Raw genomic sequence first — 25793 nt, 5'->3', positions numbered from 1 at the left:
CATGCTGAAATGGTTACAGGTAGCTTAATTACAAACGTGAAAACCAGTTAGGTCTTTTCTCCATCCCTCTCCCCATTTTCCCTGCTTCTCTACAAGTGTAATAAATACATTTACAAACATCACAAATAATTGCCATGAAGCAACTTTTAATGATATGGACTTAATCAAAATTAACCTTTAGGCATCACTGAAAAACAGCACAGTGTGAAATCATTTTCCTGCCTGAACTCATGCATCTTTTTTTAATCAGTAACTTGCAAATTGAGACAGAATATTTGAAACCTTTGGATTCCAGAAGGGAAACATCACGTTGCAGCTCACAGTTCACCAGTGACCATACACAGTAATTTCTGTAAAATACAGAATGTCTGACAAAGGAAAAGAATAACCAAGTAAGCAATGCCTCTTGTTCAAGTTATTTCTAAGGAGTTGGTGTGACTTTTAACTCTGCATGAGGGTGACAGGCTCTGGTTTTTTTTCCAGACACCACTAGTATTGCTCAAAGCCCCAAATTAACACACACTGATGTTGACTGAGAAGCACTGTGTATGTACCACTACAGAAATACATGTGCAAAATAAACTCCATATCCCATCAAATAGAAAAATGAAATCTAGAGTCCATTGGGCAGGGCATACAGGCATAGCAATGGTTTTAGAACTACATGAATGTAGTTGATATTATTTACAGAGGGAAATGGAGACAAACATTATAATCAAATACGTTGATTGATGAAATTTCTGAAGATTTTCACTTACAACAAAATGATCTGCAACTCCAGCTCCCTGGAAAAGTAAAGTGCTCACAATCCATTTAGTGCAATAACGCTGGCTACAAAACTTAAGAGGAGGAAAAAAAATTTAAGAACTAATACCACGTTAGCTAGTGGGACCAAACAAAAATAAAATAATTTTTAAGTTTAAAAGTTTGAGAAGGAAGAGAAATTAAGATTACAAAGCAGACTAACAAGAAAAGAATAATTCTCCAAAGTCAAGTGTTTAGATTGTCAGAAGTGCCAAATGCCATTGTTTCTCATGCTGTTTGTCCCAGCTTTGTCCTGAACATTCTTGGAGACAGCTGTCCCATAATGAAGGAAATGGCACAGATATTCCTGCAGGTGTGACACCATGTGAGCCCAGACAAAGAAATGAAAGATGAATGTACTCATCAGTCTGACAGCTAACAGTCCTTTATCTCTGAGTGCTTGACTTCATCATTTCAGCAGTATTCCTCTAAGTCAACACTGAGTAATATGAAACTTGCTTCTAAAATATAATAACTGGGAGCAGATGATAAAAATGAGGGGTTCTTACAAGTTATGTATTATGCTTTCAGCACTGGATTACAGTAAGCCACAACAACTAAAGATTACAGATGTTATTTCACCTTGGCATCACAGATCAGAATCGACTTAGTGGAGTACAACCCATTTTAAAGGAGTGACTCTCCAGAGAAAACCCTTCTGGATCTAGGGACCAAATATGATCTCCAGGGATGCCATGCACAGCACAGTGAACACCCAAATGCCCACCAGCCTTGGCAGAACTCGGCTGCCTGCCCAAAAACAGAGGCAGACCGACAGGGGCTTTAGAAATAGTTTTATTAATTACTTTAAATTAACTCCTGGCCTTACCTAGAACTTGTAAAAATTCTCACACACCACCTTCTAAAATCAGAATAATTAAGAACTCTCTCAGGTAATGAAACCCAAAGCCCTTTTACAGGTTTCACTGAGATGTGGAAGATGCAGCTGTAATTGACAAGCCACTGATCCCCAGACTTCACAACGTCCCAAGGTAAAATTGTATAAACAAGAATGATTTGATGCAGACTTCAGAGGATACAAATACAAATGATTTTTCTCATGAGTAAAGTTCTTGAGAGTAACCTTCTGCCCAAGGGAGGTTGATGGGAAAAGACCTTTCTCCCCAAAACTGAGTTACAGACAACTGCTGAATTGGATTATGAACAGATCCTCCTGCCAAGTCATCACAAACTCCTGAAGTCTTAATTAAATTCTAATGAGGAAGGAAAGATGCACATATTGGCAAACGTCACCAAGGAGCACAGCCAGGACCCCCAGAGTGGGGTGTGGGAGCCAGGCCACAGTGCTGGCAGCCCACAGAGGTGTCTTGTAGCAGTTCTGCTGGTGGCAGCTCTGTGCACCCAGAAGCCCGAGGCACCTGACAGAGGACTTACCCCACCCACACAAGGCCAGTTGCTCTCAGCCTTCCCAAAGTTTTGAAAAGCACCCTCCAGAGCCAGGCCTTCCACACACAGGCTGCAGGCTGGACCTGCAGCTCCCAAAGGCCTCCCAGGAATCACCACTGTCCTTGGCGACCAGGGCTGCTCTGCCTGGCCAGGAGGTGGCACCTTCTGTCCCCAGACTGGCACGTCACCGTTCCCACGGTGGCAGCCTGCAGCGGTGCGTGCAGCCCAGCAGCGACAGAGGGAGCTTGTCCTGCCCAGGCACCAGACTTGCAGGTCTCCTGCCTCATGCTGGACAATGGCAGTCACCCCCGGGATAGCAGCACCACGAGGCACCGCAGGGCACGGCCCCAGGAGCACCGACAGCCCTCTGACACCTCGGGGGAAGGACGAGCAGGGCCGGGCGCCGCTGCCTCACCCCTCACCTTCCCACCGCCAGGGCAGAGCTCAGCAAAGCCAGCACAGACCTTTCTTTCCGTGTGCCGAGCCCACCGCTGCCATCCTGGGGGGGCACAGCCCGTCCTGCCGCGCTAGGGAGGCCAAGGGTGAGGCAAGGAGGCAGCGGAGGCCGCGGCAGCCTCTCCCGTTCATTCGTTCCGCGCGCGGGGCAGGAGCGGGCGCTGCTCCTCGACGGGCGGCAGCTCCTCGGTGGGCAGCAGCTCGTAGGTGACGCAGAGGGAGGAGAAGAGGCAGCCCAGGAAGGACACCAGGCTGGAGAAGTACATGGCACTGCTGGCGCTGCCCACGGCCGCCGTCAGCGGCCCCATGGCCAGGGCCACGAGGATCTGCGCCAGGAAGTACTGGCAGCTCAGCAAGGAGATGTCAACGCCCATGCCACGCCGCGTGCCCTCGGCCTGCGAGCCTACGAACTGCGGGGACACAGCCACAGAGTAAGGGGGTGTCCCGGGGCCCCCGGCCCCTCCCCAGCCCGGGGCTCACCTCTGGGCTCTGGTAGTAGTCGCAGAGCAGGGAGTAGGGCAGCGTGCAGAGCGTGGCGAACAGAATGCCGTAGGTAGCGCACAGGGACAGCAGCACGTAGACGTTCCTGGAGAGCGTGGCCAGGCCCGTGCCCAGCCCGAAGGCCAAATAGGCCACGAAGTACAGGGTCCGTGTGCTAAAGCGCTCCTCCAGCTTCTCCAGCACGGCTGCAAGAAATGGTACAGCTTTGGGGTGACCTGCGGCCCTCTCCACTGCCACCCGTCCATGGGGCTGAGGGCTCCACCCTTGGTTAGGCAGCCACAGATCAGCGGCAGCCTCTGGGAACTGGTGGCTTGCATGAGTGCCAAGGACCCTTCCCAATCCGGCTTCCATGATGCAGCATTGCTGCCCTGTCTGCACAGAGGGCACGGCAGAGCTGAGGCCTGGCAGTGCCCCTGTCCCAGAGGGGTAAATGGGGACTGGTGGGGGTGGGCAGGCAGAGGCATGACACACATGACAAAGTGCTGGGCTGGCACATGGCACCCGAGTGCTCTGCCTGGGACACACAGGAACTGGGTGGTGCTGCACCAGAATTGTGCCTATGGTGACTGCATCTATCTCTGCATTCCAGGTACATTGAAAATGCCACTTGTGAAAGGAACCACATCCTAAGAGAGATGTGTGTTCACTGGGTTGCTGCCCTCACCTGCTGTCAGTGCAGGCCAAGCTAAGCAGCAGAGGTAATAGGGTGAAAAAGAACACTCTGCTACAGCATTTGTGCCATATGGTAGGCTGTGTGCAACATAAACACTGGCCTACTTGTTGCAGAATCACCACTTTTAAGAAATGTACCTTTTCCCAAAGCAGTAGTTAAGACAGCTGTACCAAGTACCTGAATAGAAAGCAGCACTGAATGCATAGATGCACATTCCCCAGCAGCCCATGGTGACCCCAGTGTTGTACTTCTGATACTCATCTGAGTTGTGAGGCGCTTTTGGGTTCCCTTGGAACACTACTTCTCCCATGAAGTCAGTATAAAAGAGTAACATCCCCTCAAATGAAAGCCACCCTGAAAGAAGAGAGAAGTAACCTATTAGGATTTCAGAACATCTGTTTCCCCTTGTAAGCTTCCACGGATGTTATCAGCTATATTCCAATCACACCCTAGGACGGGTTGTGCAGCCTGAGTGTTACATAACACCCAGCCACACTGATCTGAGACCGCTGCTCCCCGTGCATAATGCTGCAAAGTTTGTTAAAGACACCCAGGCTCTTAAAGACCAAGATTTACCATTTGAATTCCTAAGTGGAAACCTCGAGGCTGACTAAAGGCCACAAAATACTGGTTTAGCAAGACAGAAAAATAGATGACAGCAGTCTGAGCTGTCTTCAGGTTCTGACAGGACACAGCACTCAGTTTAACAGAGTGGCTCATCCCATAGTAATTTCAGGTTGCTGTTATCCTCCCACGTAGGACTGGAAGGAGTGCTTCTTATGTCATGGTTGCAGCCTCCAGAGTGCCTCTGACACAGTTAAAAACTCTGCTCACAAATTGGCACCAAGGCCATTGATGTAGACAATCCCCTAATTCCTTTCACAGCCAATGAGTATTAATTACCTGGTCCCTTCTGTCCAATTTAGTGTGAACTGGAATGACTGCAAGCCCTTCCTAAACACCAGTCACACACTGGTTAAGAGCAAAGGTAATCCTATACTGGTTACAGGCACTCCTGCAGTGCCATGTTCCACACCTCCTCCAGGCCTGTTCTGGGACCCCTGTACAAGAGCAGTCAAAGGGAGGAAAGTAAATGCCAGTCTCAGGGTGTAAGCATGGAAACACAACTAATCTCATCATTCTGCTTGGTGTGAACATTCCCCTTACGATGTGCTGATTTAGGCTTTTGTTCCCTTTCTAGGAACACAGGCTTCACTGCTTTGCTGGGATGTTTGGGTTGTTTTGTTTTTTTTTTCCTTTCTAATTGTTCTAAGAAGGTACCTCATTAGTATCTATATGGAAGAAATAAAGTTGTTTCTATGAGCAGCCATTGCAGCAATAGATAAAATACTGAAAAAGGTTCACCCAAGGTAGAGCCCTCCCTTGTGGCATTCACATTCTCTGAAAAAAAACCTTCACGCAGGACTTTTCTCCTGGGAAGCTGAGATGCCTCAGAGAAAAGGAAAACAATTCTTATCTCATTTGCTTCTCTGTGTTTTGCTTGTGTGGAATGTGTTTGGAGATTGTTTACCCACAGGAGATTGTTTCATTGGATTCTGCTGTGAGTTGCTTTCACTCTTTGGCCAACTGGGGCCAAGCTGTGTCAGGACTCTGGAAAGAGTCAGGAGTTTTCATTATTATCTTCTTAGCATTTAGTAAGTATCCTTTCTGTATTCTTTAGTATAGTATAGTATAGTATAGTATAATATTCTTTAATATACTATAGTATCATAAAGTAATAAATTAGCCTTCTGAGAACATGGAGTCAGATGCATCATTCCTGCCTTTGTCGGGGGTGCCTTGCAAATACAACACTCCCTGGAGAAGGCAAGAGGGTGCTTTGGGCGTACCTAGGAAGTGGTTGATGCAGAGGTTACGGAGAGCCTTGGGCATGTGGCAGATGGTTGAGCAAAGCAGCTTCACAGACAGGGGCTGCTCCGAGGTCTCGCCCGATTCGTTCAGCTCGCTCTCGTACTTCACCCCGTTCAGCAGGATATTAGCAACCTGCACCATAAGAACTGCCAGGTCAACAAGCACAGCAAGGGAAGCACAAACCTCCTTCAAGCAGATGTATGCAATATTGCACACCTATCTGATCATCTGAAAGTTAAACTCTGCTGCTGGAGTACGCTGCCTTGGAGATTAAGAGGTGTATTAGACAGGAACAAGTGACAAATGGCAGCACTGCTCTGCAGCTTTCAGTATGCTTGAACCAGCTCTCTTCCCTTCACTAGGGGACTTGGTAACCACATTCAGATGCACAGGCACAGCAGGAATGCATAAATTCCACTGCATTTATAGGAGCTGTACCCACTTTCAGGTGAATGTGGATCCTGAAGTTTTAGAGACACTGAGGAAGAGGATGAGTTTAATTGAAACACATTATCACTGCTTGCTAACCTCAGTGCTCAACCTCAGTGTGCCCAGTATGTAAAATCCTGGCCCTAACAAAGTCTGCTCTCACCAACTGGGTCAAAAGTACAGCAACAACAAACAAAACAAACAAAAAACCACCACCCCCAAAAATTAAAATAAAATAAAAAATCCCCAAACCAAACCAAACAAAAAAAAAAAAACAGGACTGTTTACCTCATCCCAGATCATAAAAAAATGGGCCAGCATGCAGAGGTCTCAGATATTCCAAGTTATCACCAACAGTGGGAGGTGAGGTCAGAGTCTTATCCCTCAGTAAGGGAAAGCTCACCTCCCTGATGGAGCCAGATGTAATGACTGCCATAAGGAGAAGCTCATGGGAGAATCCTAGCTCTGGCCCTATTTTGCAGGTCTTTCTGTGGAAAGGGAAGATACAGGCTCAATAAAAATGTGACCTTTTCTATGTTCGTGTGGTAGCTCCCTTGGTAGTGAAGCAGGACTAAAAATACTTACCTCACTCTCACAACTGGCCCAGTTAAGAGTGGGACATTCCCATTTCTGCCATCTTAACAAAGGCAGCTGACAGACTGTCAGCCATAATTCACACTCTACCCACTACTTTACTGGTAGAGACATAGCAGGTGTGCTGTTCTCATAATGATTTTTATGAGGAAGCTGTCACAAGAGTCTTTAATGAATAATTTGTGCACCACATATTTAAAAATATATGAAGAAATTAATAACACTCATGTTTACATGGTCATATCATTGATTTCCTGCTCTTACCTGCTGGCTGAAGGTGACATTTCTTCTTCTGTTATTCTCTGGGCAGTGTCCTGTTACAGCATCTGGAATGGCCAAGGTCTGAGGTCTTTTCAAGATCCCCGCTGACCGTGGCTTTATTGCATCCAGTGAGCCCACTCTGAGCACATCACTATCAGGCCCTGCTGTTAAGCTGCTTTCCCCTTGCTCCAGAATTCCATTTGCTCCATGGTAACAGCCATCAGGCACCCGAGGAAAGCTGACACTGACAGGCTGCCTGGACAAACTAGCTGGGAGTGTCATGTAACTATTATGCCCGCCTGTAAAACAGTCTATAAGCACACTGTCAATATTTGAAGTCCCAAAGGATGATGCAAACTCATTAAGTCCTGTCAAAGAATTGTCTCTGCTGATAAAACTCCCGTATTTTGGTGTGAGTGGGCTCATGGGGGAAACAGGACTCGTAAAACTTGCATGTAAGTGAGCTGAGTTATGAGAAGCAGAGTTTTCGTTTACATTGTCCTCAAAGAAGAAAGGTGGAGAAGGAGGGAGAGGAAGACTTGGACTTTTCATCACCTTCTTCTTCCTGTTAGAGGACTTTAAGGGTCTCTCTGGAATGCTAACTAGAGTCAGCACAGTAGCAATAGTCAGTACAATTGAGGTGAAGACATAGATGACACGAAGTTGCCCTCCTACAGCTTTTCCAAAACTGGTTTTATCCCAGTGTATTCCTCCAACAACATAACCAAAGCCACCTCCAAGACCTGGTGGAAAAACAGAGCTAAGATTATCTCCCCTATCCAGTCCCACAAGTCAGTAGCAGCACAGCAGCACTTGTATAAAGAATCATGAACAGAATCTGACATTTTTGTTTTACCATTTGACCCCTTTTCACCTCAAATGCACTAATAAACCCAGCTGTGCCACAAGGGCAGTCTGCATGTACCAACACGGTTCAGAAAGAGGGAGAAAGTGCTGTGAAAGTGATGATACAAATAATTTAAAATTATAATTTTTCTTTGCCAAGAACAAAACACCTTACCTTTAGCTATTTCAGTCCGTAAACAGAAGTGTCCACCAGCCTTGTGACAAGGCTCTGCAATCATTCAGCTAAGACTGTTTTCCTGAAAGTGAAAATCCATTTTCCTCATATGAGGAATGCAGATCTAACTAAGACAGATCCAATCACTTCAGCAGTGTAGCAAGCTCATTACTCAGCACTGTGTTGACAGTGTACAAAACTGCCACTGTGCTAGTACCGATGAACAGGGAAGTTTTGAGAGCACCTTTCTCTCCATTCCCATGGTGAAAGTCTTTCAACACTCTCCTGTCTTACTCACAAACACATTCAAGAGTGTGGAACAGTCTCCTAGAACAGGGCAGCAGAGCGGCTGAAGATGACAGCAGTGAGGGATCAACAGCACCCAGTATGCACTTTCGCCTCCAACAGAGCAACTACAAGGCACGTATTCCACGCCTGCAGGAAGCCAAACCTCCTCCCTCAAGGGATAATTTTGTTTCCATAGGTCTTACAAAATATGTGAGAGACCTTCAGATGAACAGCCCAAGACTGTATCTTGTTTGAGATGAGGTAGTTACAAAAGCCTTTTGCAATAAGTAGATGATATTTTTTATGGTTAATTAGTGATACCTCTCAGTATTTGGTCATTATGCTTATTCAGGAAAAGACCAGTGTTTACACCCTGCTTTCCCACAGCAGGGCTCGTTTACTCAGGGCTCACATCTCCCAGGAAGCACCAAGAAGGCATACCTGCTAACAAAGCGTGGATGTTGAGGCCCCTGTCTTGATCCACTGGGCTGCACACGTCCATCATGTAGGCATGGCTGGGATTGTCTGCTGAATCTGCACTGAAGTCCATGAGGACAACACCACAGACTGTAAGGATGATCCCCCATTTGTGGTTATTCTCAGTGTCAGACAAGGCACTCCCTATATCTTTGCCATTCAGCATAAGAGAGAGCCCAAGCAATGCTCCTGGGAACAAAACCAAAACAAAGTCAGTCACTATTAGTAAGCAAGCCTGCAGAGCTCCAGACTTCAAAAGCATTATTCTACCTGCACAGCCTTGCAGCAAGCACTATTGCTCTTGCTCATATCAATGCAGCCTGGGAAATTAGTGTGGCTTATAGGATACACACAATCCTTTTCCACTATTCGAGTTTAACAAATGTCTAGAGTTTACTTTGGCCAAAAACATCCACATTCTTGACCCTCAAAACATCCTTTCAGGCTCTGAGAAGTTTTTATGTGTGGATCTCCAGCTGCCAAAGCATCAGCTGTGTCACTCACCATCTTCTTCAGACCCACAACACCCAACACCTCAGGAGCATTTTCTTCAGCTGAGTGCCACAAGGGATGTCACAGAAGAGAGATGCAGAACGTTTTTAAGTGTTATGCCCATCATTTCTAAAACACACACCTACTGCTAAAACCAGAATGAAAGGTCTTCTCCTCCCAAATCTTGATGTGCATCTGTCACTCCAGGCTCCCAGCAAAGGCTGTAGCAAAAACCCTAGAAAAAAGGAATCACCAATGGACAGGATTCTTCTACAAGCCTGTTTCACAGAGGAGTAAAACAGGCATGCCCTAAAAGGCAGTTAAGGCAGGACACCATAGTGCAGTGACATCCCCAGGCAGCACTGGTCACCCACACACAGCACGCTGGCTGGCATTGCCAAGGACAGGCACTCAGTAACAGAATGTGCTGCTGCTCACTGCAGGGCACTTCACTCTGCATCAGCAACACAGAGTTTGACACCAGGTGAAGAGTCAGAGTACAAGTTACACATTCTTAAGCATTCTGTTCCTTACAAGCTATTTCATTTATCCCATATTAGATGAGAGATCCCCTGCAGGATTAGCTTGGAAAACAGCAGGAAGCAGACATGCAAGTAGGAAAGATGCCTGTACTAATCTGTACCAGCCTGTTAGGAGGGGCCTATCTGTTCTTCCAAAGCACATGTTGTGAGTACAAGAACAGGCAGAACAAAATTTTCCAAGTGGTATCCATAGTAATGGTTACACTCCCAGCCTTGCCTCTGTGCTAAGGCAAGTAATTCAATGCCTCTATCACCAGTGGTCGATGGTCTTTCATCACTGGAACACCTCACTTGTTTCAGAAAGTTAAGCAGAAGGCAATCCCACTCTGCTCTTTTCCACACACCCTTGAAAACTGTCTCTGTATGCTTTTTTTCATGGGGACATAAAGGGATACACCAATCTTATGCTTGTTTTTAAGTACAGGAACAGAGCAACCAAAGGTTACCCTCACACAACTTTTAAGAGGTGGAGAAGCTATTAAAAGAACAGATATTTTGAGCATGTTTGTCTTATTTCAGGCAGGGCACAGCAAGAATTGTCCTCCTATTTGTTTGTTTAAAATTATGGTTAGTACTTCTTAACCTCGAGAGAATATACTCATGAACAGCTGAGGTACTGCAAACAAAAAATAAAAATACAATTTAAAAAAAGGTGGAAAAATAAGAGGGAAGATATAGCACCATAAAAAGTTACCTAATATAGGGCTGATGAACCACACCATTCCATACAGCTGGTCTGGAAGCCCCATCTGGAGCAGCACAGGGGTAACATAGGCTGTTTCCATGGCATAGCTGAATTCAAGCCCAAAGAGAATGCACCCATTGAAAAGGAGTTCCAGGAAAGACCTCTGAGGCTGGAGACCCCCAAAGTCAACCCGGTCAATGGGACACGGGGTGTTGGGCGGGGGCGGCGGCGAAGGCCGGATGTGCTTCCTCCTCTTCGGGTGTCTCTTGAAGTTGTTGGCCCGGTGGCTGATGTGCCGTGTGGGCAGCCCAGAGTAGCCCGGGACTGACGGCCTCCAGACTTCCTGAGAAGCCACACCTGACAAGAGCGCAGCATCGCCGACAGGGCTTGGTGCAGACGGTGGAATCATCACGGGAAGGCGTCTGGAAGACAAATAGCTCAGAACAAAATGGTTGAGGTAAGAAAACTTTGCTTAGTTTTTTTTACTGAAGTTCAAGTCATTTCTCAATATTTCACATATAAAGTATGGCCTTTGTGTCAGTTACGACCTCTTCTTTCCATCTCTTGATGGAAGGCATTTGTGCTTTATGGGCACTTCTCAAGCATCCTTGCACAAATCAGACACCAGAGATACTGTCTAGGTTACCTGGGTATTTGCCTACCACCACAGGGGATTAAAATTGAAATATTTAAAACAATTAACTGTCACAGATGTCACACTTCCCAGAAGTTCCCAATGGGTCAGCAAAGGGCTTACGTTTATGTAGAATTCACTTGAGTTAAACTCATTCAAGCTAAAAAAATAAATCATAATCTCATTCTATGTTTACAATAATGCAAAGCTGTGGCCTGGCAGCAGATTCCAGACCCCTGCTGCAACATGAAATCACTTTGGCAAGAAATGCTTTTGCTACTGATCCTAGCACTCCTGCTGCCTGTGCTGAGGCCAAGGCTTAATGCAACACCTTTTTCTCAATGACCAAGCTTAGTTTTATTCCTATTTCCATTGCTGAATTCAGCAGAGATATCTCCACTGCAAGGAGGGGGTCTGATCTTTAGGAAGTGAATCATGAGAAGATACATGCCCCACAAGCCACCCTCAAAACTGCTACTCCTCTTTCAGTGCTTAATGGCTCCCAAGTGCTGAATAGGCTCCTTGGATCTCATCAGAATCACTCCTGTAGCCAAAGCCTGCACAGTGTGGTGGGTAAAACAGCCAAATGGTTTCCAAAATAGCACATCAGATAGATGCCAACAGATCTGCTGCATCAACGAAGGCTTGTGATTTCTTGATTCTTCTTGCCAGAAATGGAAACAGTTCATGAGTGAAGTCTGACCTTTTCTTATGCCTCCTTGCCCACAGACCAAAGCTGCTGCTGCACAAGAACAGCTCCCCATCACCCCATCCCTCTCCACCAAACCCTCACAACTGCACACTAGTGAGTAAAACAAGTCTCTTACTTTTTTGATTACAGTTCCACTGGGGAAAAAACTTCCATCTCTTCTACTCTTTGGCTGTACAGCACTCCCCTAAATCTCATGTTTTCTGTTTCTTCATCTGGTGCATTTCATACACTGCTCTTCCTTCCTGCAGCCCTTAGTCTACATAAAGCCACAATTTATTGTATATCCCCAACTATTACCAAAAGCAGAACCCCACAAGCCCAAGTTCACCACCATGCTAACCTAAGCAGTGTTAAGCATAGGGGATGATGCCTACACAGAGCAATCCTCAGCTCCATGCAGGGATCCAGAGACACTGCACAATACAAAACTGACTGCCCAGCACCTCACAGGAGATTGCAGTGGGAGTAACTTGAGGGCATTTGGGGGCCAAGGAGGATAAGGAAGGATGAGAGTGAGAAGGCATCTATTGAAATATTGCTAACTTTGTATCAAGGGTTTCCTCAAGACTGCTTCTCCTCAGAAGAGGTGCATATCATGCAAGAGAGAAGAATGGGCAATTCATAATCCCAGCTGCACATCCTGACAACCCTCACCTCACACAGCACCAACAGCAAGCTGCATCTTGCTGGGAAAGCTCATTAGCCACAAAGTCCCATACAAGGACCAGCTGAAAGAGAAGTGTACGGAGACTTAGTGAAGACATCTGCACCAGTGTTCCCCTTGACACTGTTCCTCCAAATTACTGAAAACCTCTCACGATCCAAGTCTCTCACAAGCAGAGTACTTACTTTGCAGAGTACCTTTATCAGCCTCCCGGAAAAAGTAATTTCCTCACAATGAGAATTTGTTAAAAATGAGGAGATACCTGGAAGAAGACATAATGAAAACCCAATCAGATTCATGACAGTTGCTCTAACAACCCTTTTACAGAGCCATGACAAAGAAGATAAGCTAGCAGCCCCCTTCACTACTATTATACCCTGCCATTGGCACAGAGAGTGTTATCTCCTTATCTTCATCTATTAGTTTCATTTCATATTAGATCCTCCTTTATCTTCCTGCTCTTTGCTGCGTATTGCAACGCGATTGCATTCCAGGTCCCAAGTGGCAATGTTTTAGTGATATAGGAAAGACCCCCCCATGCATGGCTCAAAAATACACGAGGTGACCTGCAGTTACTTGAAATGGAAGGCTATTATTGACAGCATGTCACCGGTCCAGCAGAAAATCAATATAAAACTATGAACTATATCCTCAATCCCCTATCTTCCTCAACTCACTGGTGGTTCACAGGAAGACATCTCAAACCTGCCCTCGGGTAAATCTACGTGGCAATCACAACAGCGGCAAGGCAGGAAACCTCTCCCTCAGTGTGGCTGCCAGCCCTCAGTGTCAATAGTAATTTGGGATTTTTCGCACTCCACGTCTGTTATACCAACACTCGCACATCAGTCTGGAAGGCGATGCCGGCTGCTATCCGCGTGTGCTCAGGCAATGTGCTCGGCAGGCAGGCTCGTCCGCCCTCACCGCTCCTCCTGCCACCGCTACGCCGAAAATAACTCTACTTTTCTGGCAAAATCTGGTTCCAATTTTTCCGAGGGCTCCCAAAACCCCACAGTCATCAGCGCCGCGGGGGCAGGCCGGCCCTGACCCTGGTGCTGACCCGCCTGCCCATCCTTTGTGCCGGCCGGGCAGGAGCCGCGCCGCCGCCCCGGGGCGGGCCCGGCCCCTCGCGGCCCCTCGCGGCCCCTCACGGCCCCGGGCCTCGCGTCCGCCCCGGCCGCCAGCGCGCAGCGCCCCCCGCGCCCCCGGCCCGGCCCGGCCGCCGCCTCACCTGCCCGCCCGGCCCGCACTGCGCCGCGCCGTGACGCCACCGGCCCCGCCCCGCGCTCGCCAGCGGCAGCGGCCGCCCCCGCCCGAGCGCCCCGGGCCCGCGCTGCTCCCGCCGGGCCCGCGCTGCTCCCGCCCGCCCGCACCGGCGCCGCCCCCGCGGAGAGCCCCAGGCTGCGGCGGGGTCGGGAGGGGCCGGCTGGGAGCAGTCGCCCCCCGTTCACGGCGCTCGCTGCAGCCGCTCCCGCCCCGGACAGATGCGGCTGCCGGGCGCTCGTTCCCAAATTGGCACTGGTGGGGCGGATCGTGATAGTAAGATTTTTCGCGGGTACAGAGATATTTTTTCATAGGCCTGTAGAGCAGATGCCGTAAAACATGATGCTCTTTTCTATTTAAGTCTTTCCCTTCCTAGGCTAAAGAAATTAGGCAATTTTATTTTATAGTGCCATATTTTGGGCTTGTGTTTCAAATTTCCTCATGGTTTGCAAACAAACATGTAATGATGTAGTGCAGTCTGCTCTACTTTTAAAATAAAATTTAAAATTCAGAGCCTTAATCATTAAGCATTCTTAATTTTATCTTCAGAGGTTACCATAACACTGCAAGAATCCCTAGTATATATTAGTATTTAGGTCTTGTAGAATTTATTGTAGCCGGAGGAATGCACATAAATCAGAAGTCACAGTAGGAATAAAAGGTATTTGTCTGTAGAAAACCAGCTCTAATTCATGTGATAGAGGGTGCAATCACATTTGGAAAAGACGCCAAAGAGCACTGTCTGAGGCAAACAGGGTTCGGCTAGGGGACAAGCTCATTGTGGCCAGAGTCAGATACTGGCACCTTTGTAGGGGATAAATCTTGGACATTAACTCACCAGCGCACCAGGTTCAAACAGGAAAATGGAGACCAGGGACCTCAAGTGGTGAGATTTGTTTCCCAGAGACAAGGACTCAACAGCGGCCTGGGGACAGGGGCAGGCAGCTGCCTGCTGGAATTGCACATTGATGAAGATGCCGCCCAGGGACAAGCTGCCATCATTGCCAACTCGGGCTGCTTTGAGAGTGCCCATGGAGCTCTGCAAACTGAGACTAGGAACGTGGGGTGGTGAGTTTTGTTTTTCCCGGCAGAAGCCTTTGTCAGTACCAGCTAGGCCCTCGGCCCTTAGGGGCCGGCTGCCCGCTGCTTGTCCGCAAATATCAAGATGTTTTTTACATCAGTTTGGCCACAATATTGGTCCAGTATTCTTCATCAGTCTTTATGTAATTAAACAGCAGTGTAAAGGACCTGTGTACAACACTTAGTGTTATTGACTCACAGCATGACATTCACAGGGCAGAAAGGGGTTGTACTTGTCTTAAAGAAAAGTGGGACTGGGTTCCCCACCTATCCTCAAATGTTCTCCCTCAAAAACCACAACCCGAACAGCATGTCCACAGTCCCAGGAAAACTCTTCCCTTTGCTGCTTTCTAACACAGGGCTCTCTGTAAGCATCTTGTTCCTAAGCTGACCCTATGGTATGTGCCTGATGTGAAACCAAGCAAGAACTTCACCATGCACTGGCATTGTTGCACTGTTGCTGTCAGCAATTTGATATAGTTCACCTTTTCTTCTCCTTCTCCCGTGTCAAAATGCTCATGCAATGTAAACTAAACAGAGATGAGAGAGTCAATGCAATGTCATAGATGTCATATTTGAGTAATGGAATAATCTCAAAAATACACCTATTTGTCCCAAACAACATGTGTTCCATGCCAGACACCATTGCAGGCTTCTATTGAGGATGCTGCAGGTTCCCCATTTTGACATACAGTCTATCCCCATTCCTCCTGGCAGATTTGAAGCTATTTTGGTGCTGGTATGTCCCTCACCTGTTTGTGCTCAGCTTTTTCTTTTGCCTCCCCAGTGAAGCTGGGTCTCCACCAATCCAGCCTTGCCACATGCCACTTCTCAGTGCTGGTCCACATGGCTGTGGCCACAACAGGATGCTGTGTCTGCACCCAGGTCTCATCCACAATATCCACAATATTCACTACTCCACTTGCTGCCTATTGAGAGAACAAACTGGTTTTAGAAGCCACATTCATAAGGAACTGATTAAAATCATTGCAGTTGCTCTGGGAGAAAACAATCACATTCCCATTCAAAACCACAGGTTTTATTTACCTGCCTCCAGTGTCACAGCCATTGGAAAGATCCTTCATGCTCTGAGCAGAAAAGGTGATAAACAAAGAGAGAGATGAAAAGGAAGATGAAGAAGATTTGAAACCCTAAGGATGAAGGACAGGAACAGAAGTAGGTCCAGCCAGGTGACACAGCTGGTAAGAGAACATGAGCAGGCAAGTCTGCTGCCAGAACATCAGACAGGTGGGGCAAGAGACAGCAGTGCTGGGAGAAGCCATTGCCATCAGAAGCATTTGAAGAATCACCAGCTACGTCTCACGCAGCTTCTGGTGCTCAAGGACAGCTACATGGGCTGGACATGGTGTCACACACCCACAGTTGTTGACTGATAAGGACCCAGGCTTAACAACCCCTGCAGTGACCACAACTGAGAATACAGCACAACAACCCCTGCTCTCTCCAGCCTCAGTCCGACCACCACCCATGTGTAGAGCTCTGCAAACACTGGGAAGATGAAAACAGTACTTAGGAGTCCCATTCCTTGCCATGAGGATGGCTTTTTGTTCCACCTGGCCATGGAGAGTGGGTTATATCATTGTGCTGGCAGGCAGTCATGGCCATTTTATACAATCATTTGTCCTCTTAAACATATTTGAGACATTAAACTCATGCTTATTCCATGGTCAATTAAATAAAATTGTCTGCTCAAAACTTACACAGATTAACTTTTACACCATTTAGCACAGTGTGTCCACTTGGGGACAGTGGGACAAATAACTCTAGACCTTCCCAGGGTAAGAACAAAGGAGAGAACAAAAGCAATTCCTGCTGTGCATTCATTTATTAGCATCCTTTGGGCTTTAGACAAAACAGAAACCACAAATCTCCTCTCCTCTGTGCGTTTGCACATAAATTGCTGTTGAAATGTAAAGTTACTCATTTACTTTGTACTAGTTTAACCCATCAGCGTTCAAAAGAGCAGCTTTTGGTGGTGAATACCTACTGCTATGAATCTGCACTGTTCCCTCTTAACTTTCTCTGGGTGCAAGATGGTTTGCATTCACTGAACACTTTTATTGAGTCTTTCCACAAAGCAGCTTCTAACAGCATATTCATCTCTGCTCATTTACAGCTTGATTTTAGGCTCAGTGTTTCATTTGTCAGCAGGCCTCATTATTTGCTTTGCTCAGATCAGACCATTCCTCTGTTTCTTAGAAACCTCTCTTACTATCCCCATAGTCCTTTCCTCTGAAGCAGACATTAGCTCCAGTCGAGTGAAATTCTGTGCAAGACACCAACAGAGAGTTTGTTGTTCTCCCTGCTGAAGAGCAGGGTTTGGTTCTGTGGTGTTGGGTGTTTCTTTTTCTCATTTTGTCTTTAAATTAATTTAAAGCATCTTTCGGTTCTGTTCAGTGGATGCATGATGTCATTCTGTGATCCATCTGGAACTAGCAGCTTCTTTCCCAAACATGACTTGATGTTTTGAAGGGGAGAGATACAAAGGAACAGACTCACCATGGAAGTTGTTTGGTGCTCAGGGGCTGCTGCTTTAGAATACCCAAAGGCCACATGAATGCTGGAGCAAAGATTAATCTATGCTCAATGATTATTGAGCGTATATACTCAAGGAAGAAGAGGCCTGATGAGTTACCAAGTTTTTCTGTCTGCAGAGGGACCTGTGCATACACTTGTCATGGTTTGATACTGGCCAAACACCAGGCACCCACAAAAGTCATTCACTCACTCTCTTCTGCTGTGTTGGGCAGAGGAAAAGGGAAAAAATTAATGAAAGGCCTATGAGTTGAGATGAGAACTGAGAGAAAAATACTCCAAGGGCAAAACAGGCTAAAATTTAGAGGTATAAGGTAAATTTATTATTAACAGAGCCAGAGCAGGATAATGAGAAGTAAAAGTAGCCTTTAAAACACCTTTTCCCCTCCCCAGCCCTTCTCTCTTTCCCACCAACAGAAGAAGAAAGCACTCAGAACTAATGAAAAAGTTGAGATCTCTTATTTGTTGCCAGTGGTTAGCTCTCACTGAAAGAGAACTTGACTGAGTCATGTGTGCTGTACTAAGCCTTAGCACCACAGCTGCTTTGGCAAACCCATTGCCAGTGATATTAAACAGCACATATACTTTTCCACCACCTTGGCTTTTCTAAGTATTTTAGATAAATATATATTTATGTGTATACAAACTCAGTGACTGTCTTAAGTTCTTCCAGCTGTGTAGGATATAGTACCATGGATTCAAGACATTTGTCTGACATAAAATAAATTGCCCATGAAATTTTGGGTGAGTTTTCAGAAGGTTTTAGAGGAAAAAACAACCACTCATCTCACATGACTTTTTACAACAGCCTCTTTGTTACTGTATATGAGACCAGAGTATCCTGGTCTGTAGCATCTTCCCGTTCTATTTAGGCAGTTACCATATTTTAGCAAAACCACACTTGGAATAAGCTACAGTCAGGATCTCTCACAGTAGAGATCCAAAGATCTCAGCTCATGTCTAGACAACAAGGTGTCAGCAGCTGCATTTTTTCCTCTTGCACACAGACATGGCTCCAGATATCCATACACCAAAACCAGCCCACTAATTTTTCACTGTATTTTGGCAAGTGGAGAGGGAGGGAAGGTCAGCCTTGAAGTGGTCAGGCCATTGAACTAGGTGATAGTTGGAGGTCCCTTCAAATTGAACTATTCTATTTTGTTCCCTAAGACGTTTTTCTTGGGAACTAGACAGCAGCATGATTACTTAAGAAGCTAGGAGTAAAGCCCTGTACATTTGCTACTGAGCATCAGGCCTGCCTCTTTTAAATAGTCTTTTTCCAAGCAAGGTCAATACTCAAAATTTTCCTGTAGTCCCTCAGAAAGCTTGATGCAACTCTTTCTTTTTATGCAGTAAATTCCTCATTCTGTCCAATGCAGTTAACAAAAAGTCATGTTATTGATCAACTTCCTTGGTGCTGTCGTTCTTTTGCACTACAATAATTTAAAACAGATCAACCCTAGACCACCTGTAAGTTTGCAAATCAGGGACCAAGTCATTTTATCGATGCCAAGTTCATGACAGTCTTACACTTATTTAAAATTACTTCAGCTAATGACAAAAATTGCTAGAGTTACAATCGTGGAATATCTCAAGCTGGAACTGACCTGTAATGATGATCAAGTTCAACTTCCTGCTTATCACAGGTCCACCTAAAACTAAACCTTATAAGCAGACATCCCTTGAGCTCTGACAGGCTTGGTGCCATGATGACTTTCCTGGGGAGCCTGTTCTGGTGACCAACCTTCTCCTAATGTCCAATCTGAACTTCCCCTGGCTCGTCTCCATTCCATGGCCTGGTGTCCTGTTGTTGGTTACCACTGGAGTTACATAGATGAATACAATGTTCATCATCCAGGCTGACATGTCCTCTAAATCCCAACTGTACCTGCTCCTTCCACAGTCCACTTTTCCGGATCATTTCCAGAGCCAGTCCCAGCTTGCCTTCTTCCCTTGAACTCTCCCTGTACATCTATTCCAGGCAGATGAGAGCTTTTGTTAAATCCAAATGAAACTCTGCTTTCCATAACATTTATGCTACCAGTTGAAGAACAAAATTTATATTCCTGTAAATGCCCAGTCATGCCACTAAGGTCTATGGCCTACAGTATTGAACACAGTGCAAATACAGAGTAGGACAGAAAAAAACAAGCAAGTTCAAACAAGGTGAGGTGCATCTCAATTATATGCTCTTAATGCTTATATGGTAAGATGAGCTTACCACGTAAATTACACCGCCCCAGCATCCCTTACCTGCCAACTGAGTAGGAGTAAAGAGGTTGGTGGGCAGCTAATACAATGTAAGAACATAAAGAAACCTTGTATGTGCCAGTCTGCACACCACCTCCATATCTGGCCCTCAGCACATTGTCATATGACTTTAATAGCCCAGATAAATCAGTTCCTGAACTGAACTCCTACACTGCCTATATTATTGGATGCATTAAGCATTTAAAAAGACACTTGAATTTTTACTTTGAAAAAGGAAAAACACAACCAAAAACCCATACCTAAAGCACTACCAGAAATAAGAACCAGCATTTTATTGCAGAATGAAAAGCAGTGCTAACAGCACTGATCTGTTGAGTTGTCAATTAATTGAGAAAATAAATTCAACACAGTGAATTACTGCAGAATATATGATCAGTATTTAATATTCAGGAAAATTTCATTAATGCCACACTTCACCTAAACCATTCAAATGTTGTGCATTGTCAGCTGAACAGTTTTTCTTCCAGTGGTTTGTACTTGATTTGACTCATGTTTCAGCTCAGACATTTCCACAACAGCAGCATAAACATTCACTCCTTTGCTGCCCGGAGCTTTCTCCAGACTGCTCAACAAACACTGCTATTTACTTCTGCAGAACAAACCAGTGCTGCCCTCAGATTAATATGAGGACGTTGATGCAGCTCCTGCCCTCATCAGCCACCCCTTCAATGGCTGGTCTCACACTGACAATGAAAACCCAACACCGTTCAGAGAATTAGTCACTAGAGGGCACTTAGAGAACCCAGAAGATTGAGAATGTGCTTGGGATCAGAAGGCCATGACAGTTAAAAAGTCCAAATGACGAAATTTGCATTTACTTCCTAAGCAAACTCCTGCAACCAATATTTTACGATACAAAACCAGGAAAATAATTATATTTCAGACTATGACCTTTATCATATTTTGTCTTTCCATCAGCTGAATTAAAGAAGGCTGGGGAAAAACTCTCCTCTGAGGCAACACAGACTAGGCTACATTGGCCATGCACTTCTAGACAAATGTTGAACAAAAGTGTTAATTGCTGGCATGTAAGATACAAATCATGTGAGGCAGTGGCTGCTGAGTGCAGCTTCAGGGAAAGAGGTGCAGGAACACACAAACCAGTGTGGCAAACTCACTGAAATACAGCATTTCATTTCCCTGCAGTGCCTCAAATTGACTATGCATTTCACAAGAGACAAGGATGTGATTATGCCCCAGAGGCCCTGCAGATTTTATTCTGTATGTGACAAACCACTGAAAGGTGACAAGTGCTATGTCAGGAGAGCAGGAGCAAGAATCCTGGATGGTGGAACTTGCAGTCACCCAGAGCAAGCACAGTTTGTATATATTTGAGCTCTAAACTTAATTCTCATTTAAAGATAGAGCATAAATAAAGACTACTCTCATCCCTGCTGTGTTACCTGAACAGCTCAATTCTTTGCCTCTTGTATTAATTGTGTGCTGTAGCTTTCAGCCCAGTACGTCCTGTCTTTAGTAAGATTAAAATTTTCTTGGCTACCAAGAGTCCTTTTTCTGCATGCTTCTGATCTTCTCCTGGAGAAAAAAGCAGAACTCATAATCAGTGACTTCTGCAAAACCTTAAATCATTGCTTTTGTGAAGGCCAAGTGCAGGGCAGCAGAAGGAAGGGCCGGGCCACTGCTGTGAAGGAAGAAGTGGTGAGGTGAGCACAGGTCACAGCAGCTGGCCATGGGCGAGGGTGGTGAGCAGTGACCCTGACAGGTCTGTCCCACACTACCAAAGCATTTCTGCACTGGCTGTGTTCTCCAGCAGGGGCTTGGGCTGGCTCAGGGCCCAGACAGACATGGGGCACTCAGAACTCACAGAAAAAAGCAGAATGGCACTGAGTGGTAGTCGGTGGACAGGAAGGCTGAAGGTGTGCCTGCCTCTTGCTAAGTATTCATTAAACTCTGATTTATAAATTGGCTCTGTACCTTGTCTAAATTGACTTTGGAAGCCTATGGGAAATACTGCCCCACTTCCCTGTGTTTGTTTGCCACAGGGGAAATGAGAAACCACTGGGTCCCTGAGGCTAATTACTTTCTTCAAAACCCAGCATTGCTATGTTTCTGACTCAGCTGCAGCATTCAATTTTCTGCTGAGATTGTATCTATATCACATTACAGGATGAGTTGCAATAGCACCTGATGTTAATTGCAGTGCACAGACTGCTCCCTTCTCTCCTTTACACCAGTTATCAAGAAAAACAGGAAAGTCCACTTCTGCTGGTTTTAATTTAGCCTCTTCCACCCATACAGAGTGCCTGTCAGACAGGAGAGGCAGGGGCTGTCATCCTCTTTCTGCCTGAAAATATCTTAACAACAAGGCAGAGACTAACTGGATGTCAGCATGTAGATGTCTGCATTCCATCCCAAACAATCAGATACTTCATGGAGACAGAGATGCTGGGATGCATGACAGCCACATGGTGTAAACAGATACAGACTGGTACCATCATATTTCCTGGACTGCCCCAAAGCCAGGCAGCCTTCCTTGCCTCTTGCATCCACTGAAAGCAGAGAAAAGGACAGAGCTGAAGTAACAGAACAAGGACATCTCTAGACTGCTCTCAAAGTTTGTTAGTCTCTTTCAGGGCCTGTGCCTGCCTAAAACACCAAAGCAACCCTTAAACACATCAGAATCCAAACCACAGAAACAAGCAGGGGCATTCAAGAGTATATGGCTCAGCAAATTGTCCTGTGGGAACCAAATCTGAGAACATTTGCTGGGTCATGAGTAAAATTTACCTTTTCCTGGAGCACAGTGAAAGAGATGAGGGGGTTAAACATCTTATCATTATTTTTTTTCCCTCCTAAATGTCCACCTCTGACAGTGGCATTCTAGCACTAACCATGTATCATAAAAATGTTTGTTTCTGACAAGTCATTTGCTAGCCTGTCATTTGCCAGCCTATCATTTCCCACTCCCCTTCTGCCAGCAGCAACCAGGATTTCTGTCATTTTCAGGTGTCAACCAGCATTGGCAGCTGCCACTTGCTTGGCATCATATGTACAAAGAAGAATGATAGGGATTTGTAACGTGTGCCAGACTTTCAGTGCACATTGAATGAACAGCATTAAAAGAAAATGAATTAATTCATCCACAGGAAAGCAACGCCTCTGGGACTAGCACTGGGGGCTTTGGATATTTTTGAGTGAGATCCTTCAAGCCCAGCCTCCCACCAAAACAACAGGAGGGCAGCCATGGTAGATCAGGCAGCAGTGCTGTTTCCAGCAGTGGACAGTGGCTGCTGCTGCTCACAAGTCTGCCTTCTGCTTCTACTGGTGTGAATAACCTAATCACCTTGCCATGCAATTTGCTGAGTGTTTTCAGAGTCTGAGGGCTGTAAACATCTCCTCTCTCCTTATTTCTTACCCTTTAGTTAAAGGTCCTTTCCCTGTTTGGCAGCCCATTGTTTTCTACTCTTTCCCATCAGCAGTAATAAAATTGCTCTGACTAGAGTCCAACTTGCTACATGATGTTTCCAACCTGGAGTTGCTCTGGGATTTGTCTTCATTCTCTTAGGACAAAGGAGGTAAAAAAAATAGGGGAGGAACAGAACATTCTGTCAAATAAACATTTGCTAATGCTCTTGAGCAAGAGAAATAGAACAGGTAGCAAACAGATTAACTATCTGCTACAGCAAATAAACAGCAGCAAAGGTGACCTGGACACTCTTTGGATGGTATTTCTGCATTAAGCCTGATATATTAATTGGCCTCTCCAACAAGAGCCATGACCTTTATATACAAAATTGGAGATCAGACCTCAAAATAATACAATTAATCTGCCACCTGGTATAATAAAAATGGGCTTGCTGTTAGTTTGACTTCCCTACCCTTTTATTTTCTCTCTCCCATGAGAAATAAGTGATTATTGCAGGTACACAGTTACTCAGTTTATCAGTAAAATTATAATCTCTTTGGGTGTAGGACTAGCAGAGCTTGCTGAGAATCCCTGGGTTTGGTTCTATATGAAAGTTTAATGCCACTTCTATATCTGAAGATTGAACATGGTAAATGAGCAGCTGGTTCCTCTCTTCTGAGGCTGAGCTACACGAAGGGGTCTGATTGCAGCCTGGAATACCTTAACCAGCAGGGAGTATTCTTCCTTCTAGGAACAGATGAAAATGACACTGCAGCCTGAGTCAAGCTCTAGGGTTAAAAAAAAAATGAAAAATACCATTGAGAAAGGGTGGAGAATGGCAGAAATTATTTAAGAGCTGAAAAATATTTTGCAATAATCTAATTAAAGAATTTTATCTGTTGAATTCCTGCATGAGACACACAGCAAGAGCTTCTAAAGCAGCTGGTTCAACCTAGGACAGAAAATTAAAGCTAAACAAATTGAAATTACAAGTAAAATGTTTTTCAGAGCTAGAAAAGATCAATTGATGCAATAAGCTACTGAGGGAAGCAGTAGACATGCACAGGTCTCTGGAATGATGTGTTAGTCAAACAGGAAGAGAGAACATGGGTGGAAGATGCTTGGATGTGCTCTATGAGAGCTCAGCCCATGGCAGTATTGGTCCCTTGCAGCCATAAGGATGAGAACTATCTAAACAATCCTTTCTTAAAGACAGCAGGGACAGAGATCACATCCACTCCACACCAAGCCAAGTCACCATCTCTTGCAAAGTCAAGAAAATCTCCTTCTCAAGTCTTATGGAGAGAGAGGACATGATAACCTCAAGGCAATTCCTTCAAACAGACGATATTCCCTTGGCTCTCATTTTCGCATTGGCCAAGAGGCTGCCAACCTTCCCATGCACAGGGGGGAAATGCTTCCAACCTCCCACAGCTGCTTTTTTTAATCTAAAATCCAAGTGCACCAGGAGGCTGGCTTAAGTGATCAGGTTACATGCGGGCAATAAAATGGGAGAACTTACTGATCAAAGATAAAGTGAACATCCAAAGATATTAGAATATAGGCTCATTTACATTGCAAGTATCAAGTAGATGTCTTCACTGAGAGTTCCAGAGATCAGATTTCACAGTTGAAGGACAGAGATGAAAATCAGTATATTTATACAAGTAGACTTTTGTCACTATTATGTCTCTGGGCAAGTTGGATAGGAGATAAACAGGTTTGATAAAAGTGTCTTGCTGCAGCTTTTGCACAGCTTCTCAAGCCATCCACTTGCCTAAAGAGAAACATTGCCACCAAATCTAGTCCATGAACCACAGTCAGGCCATACCCTTTATTTTTCCATGGATCATACTAAAAATAAAGCCCAGAGAGCCAGTTCTCAGATACAGGAGCACATAGTCTTAACATAGTATTGGTCCTGGGAACTTTGTGCACACATTTTCCTCAACAGAAGAGATGACCAGGGCTAGTATCTCCCTCAGCTTTAAAGCATACTGGACAACAGAGTCTAGATCTCTCCTCAGAATTATTTCCCTTGAGAATTTCAAAAGGGCAGAAACATGTAGACACCGTGGACAAGTGTGGTTTTTATCATTATCAATTTTGTAGCTAAAACAGCAATCTGTGTACTGGTAGCTCTGTACAGGAAGCAGGATCTAGACTTCTGATGTGCTTTTAATTCTTGTGTCACTTCCAGAACTGCCAAGCTGGACAGCTGGCAAAGCCAAACATCACATCAATATTCTCAGAAAACACATGCATTTTAGACTGCCTCTACTTGTCACACCAAATGGATCTTCACTAAGGCAATCATTATCTCTGTTACTCTTCTCCAAAATGGAATTTGCTTCCACTTGCAATTCTGTATAAACCCACCAGCACTTGGACACTGTCTAACTTTTCTCACCCCTTCATGGATACTTACAGGTGCGACAGACCCAGCTGGAGAGAAAGGGTTTATTATGTGTTTGTTATCTCAGCCACTGCTACAAACCCCTGATGGGAGACTACACAGAAAGGACAATTTGGGAAGAGAGGTTCTATTAAATGGACTGTCCACAATCACAGGGTCTCCTCAAAAACCCCAACTGTCACCTTCGTCTGTGGTGGGTTGACAGAAGTCATGGAAGTCATGTCCTCTAAAGCTTGAGTCAGAACAGCTGCTTCCCTCTTTGTTTTGCACAGAGTGCACCTGGGTAGCAACACACACATTACATAACAGTAAGTCAGAAACTGAAAGG

General features: G+C 45.4%; 1 protein-coding gene across 7 annotated transcripts in view; it reads right to left on the bottom strand.

Annotated features, from left to right (window-relative positions):
• Positions 1 to 136: 136 nt before the first annotated feature.
• SLC45A1 (solute carrier family 45 member 1) overlaps positions 137 to 25793 on the bottom strand; it is a 63669-nt gene continuing 38012 nt past the window's right edge. The window contains exons 3-13 of one of the 7 annotated variants that reach the window (XM_038159716.1): positions 15608 to 15784; positions 14614 to 14821; positions 12698 to 12774; positions 10512 to 10924; positions 9418 to 9510; positions 8748 to 8972; positions 7001 to 7740; positions 5692 to 5845; positions 4019 to 4195; positions 3148 to 3353; positions 137 to 3077 (exon numbers count right to left, since the gene is read on the bottom strand). In XM_038159716.1, coding sequence (XP_038015644.1) covers positions 2796 to 3077; positions 3148 to 3353; positions 4019 to 4195; positions 5692 to 5845; positions 7001 to 7740; positions 8748 to 8972; positions 9418 to 9510; positions 10512 to 10911 — 2277 coding nt within the window. In that variant the 5' untranslated portion in view covers positions 10912 to 10924; positions 12698 to 12774; positions 14614 to 14821; positions 15608 to 15784 and the 3' untranslated portion in view covers positions 137 to 2795. Of the gene's footprint in view, positions 3078 to 3147; positions 3354 to 4018; positions 4196 to 5691; positions 5846 to 7000; positions 7741 to 8747; positions 8973 to 9417; positions 9511 to 10511; positions 10940 to 12697; positions 12775 to 13189; positions 13291 to 13344; positions 13659 to 13743; positions 13799 to 14613; positions 14822 to 15607; positions 15785 to 25793 lie in introns of those variants that run through there. The other 6 variants (XM_038159715.1, XM_038159721.1, XM_038159718.1 and 3 more) reach the window with 6 other exon arrangements.

Source organism: Motacilla alba, chromosome 21 (assembly GCF_015832195.1).
Source record: "Motacilla alba alba isolate MOTALB_02 chromosome 21, Motacilla_alba_V1.0_pri, whole genome shotgun sequence".
Classification (NCBI taxonomy): domain Eukaryota; kingdom Metazoa; phylum Chordata; class Aves; order Passeriformes; family Motacillidae; genus Motacilla; species Motacilla alba.
Note: the sequence above shows the minus strand (reverse complement) of the source record. Positions and strands in the feature narration are given on the sequence as shown.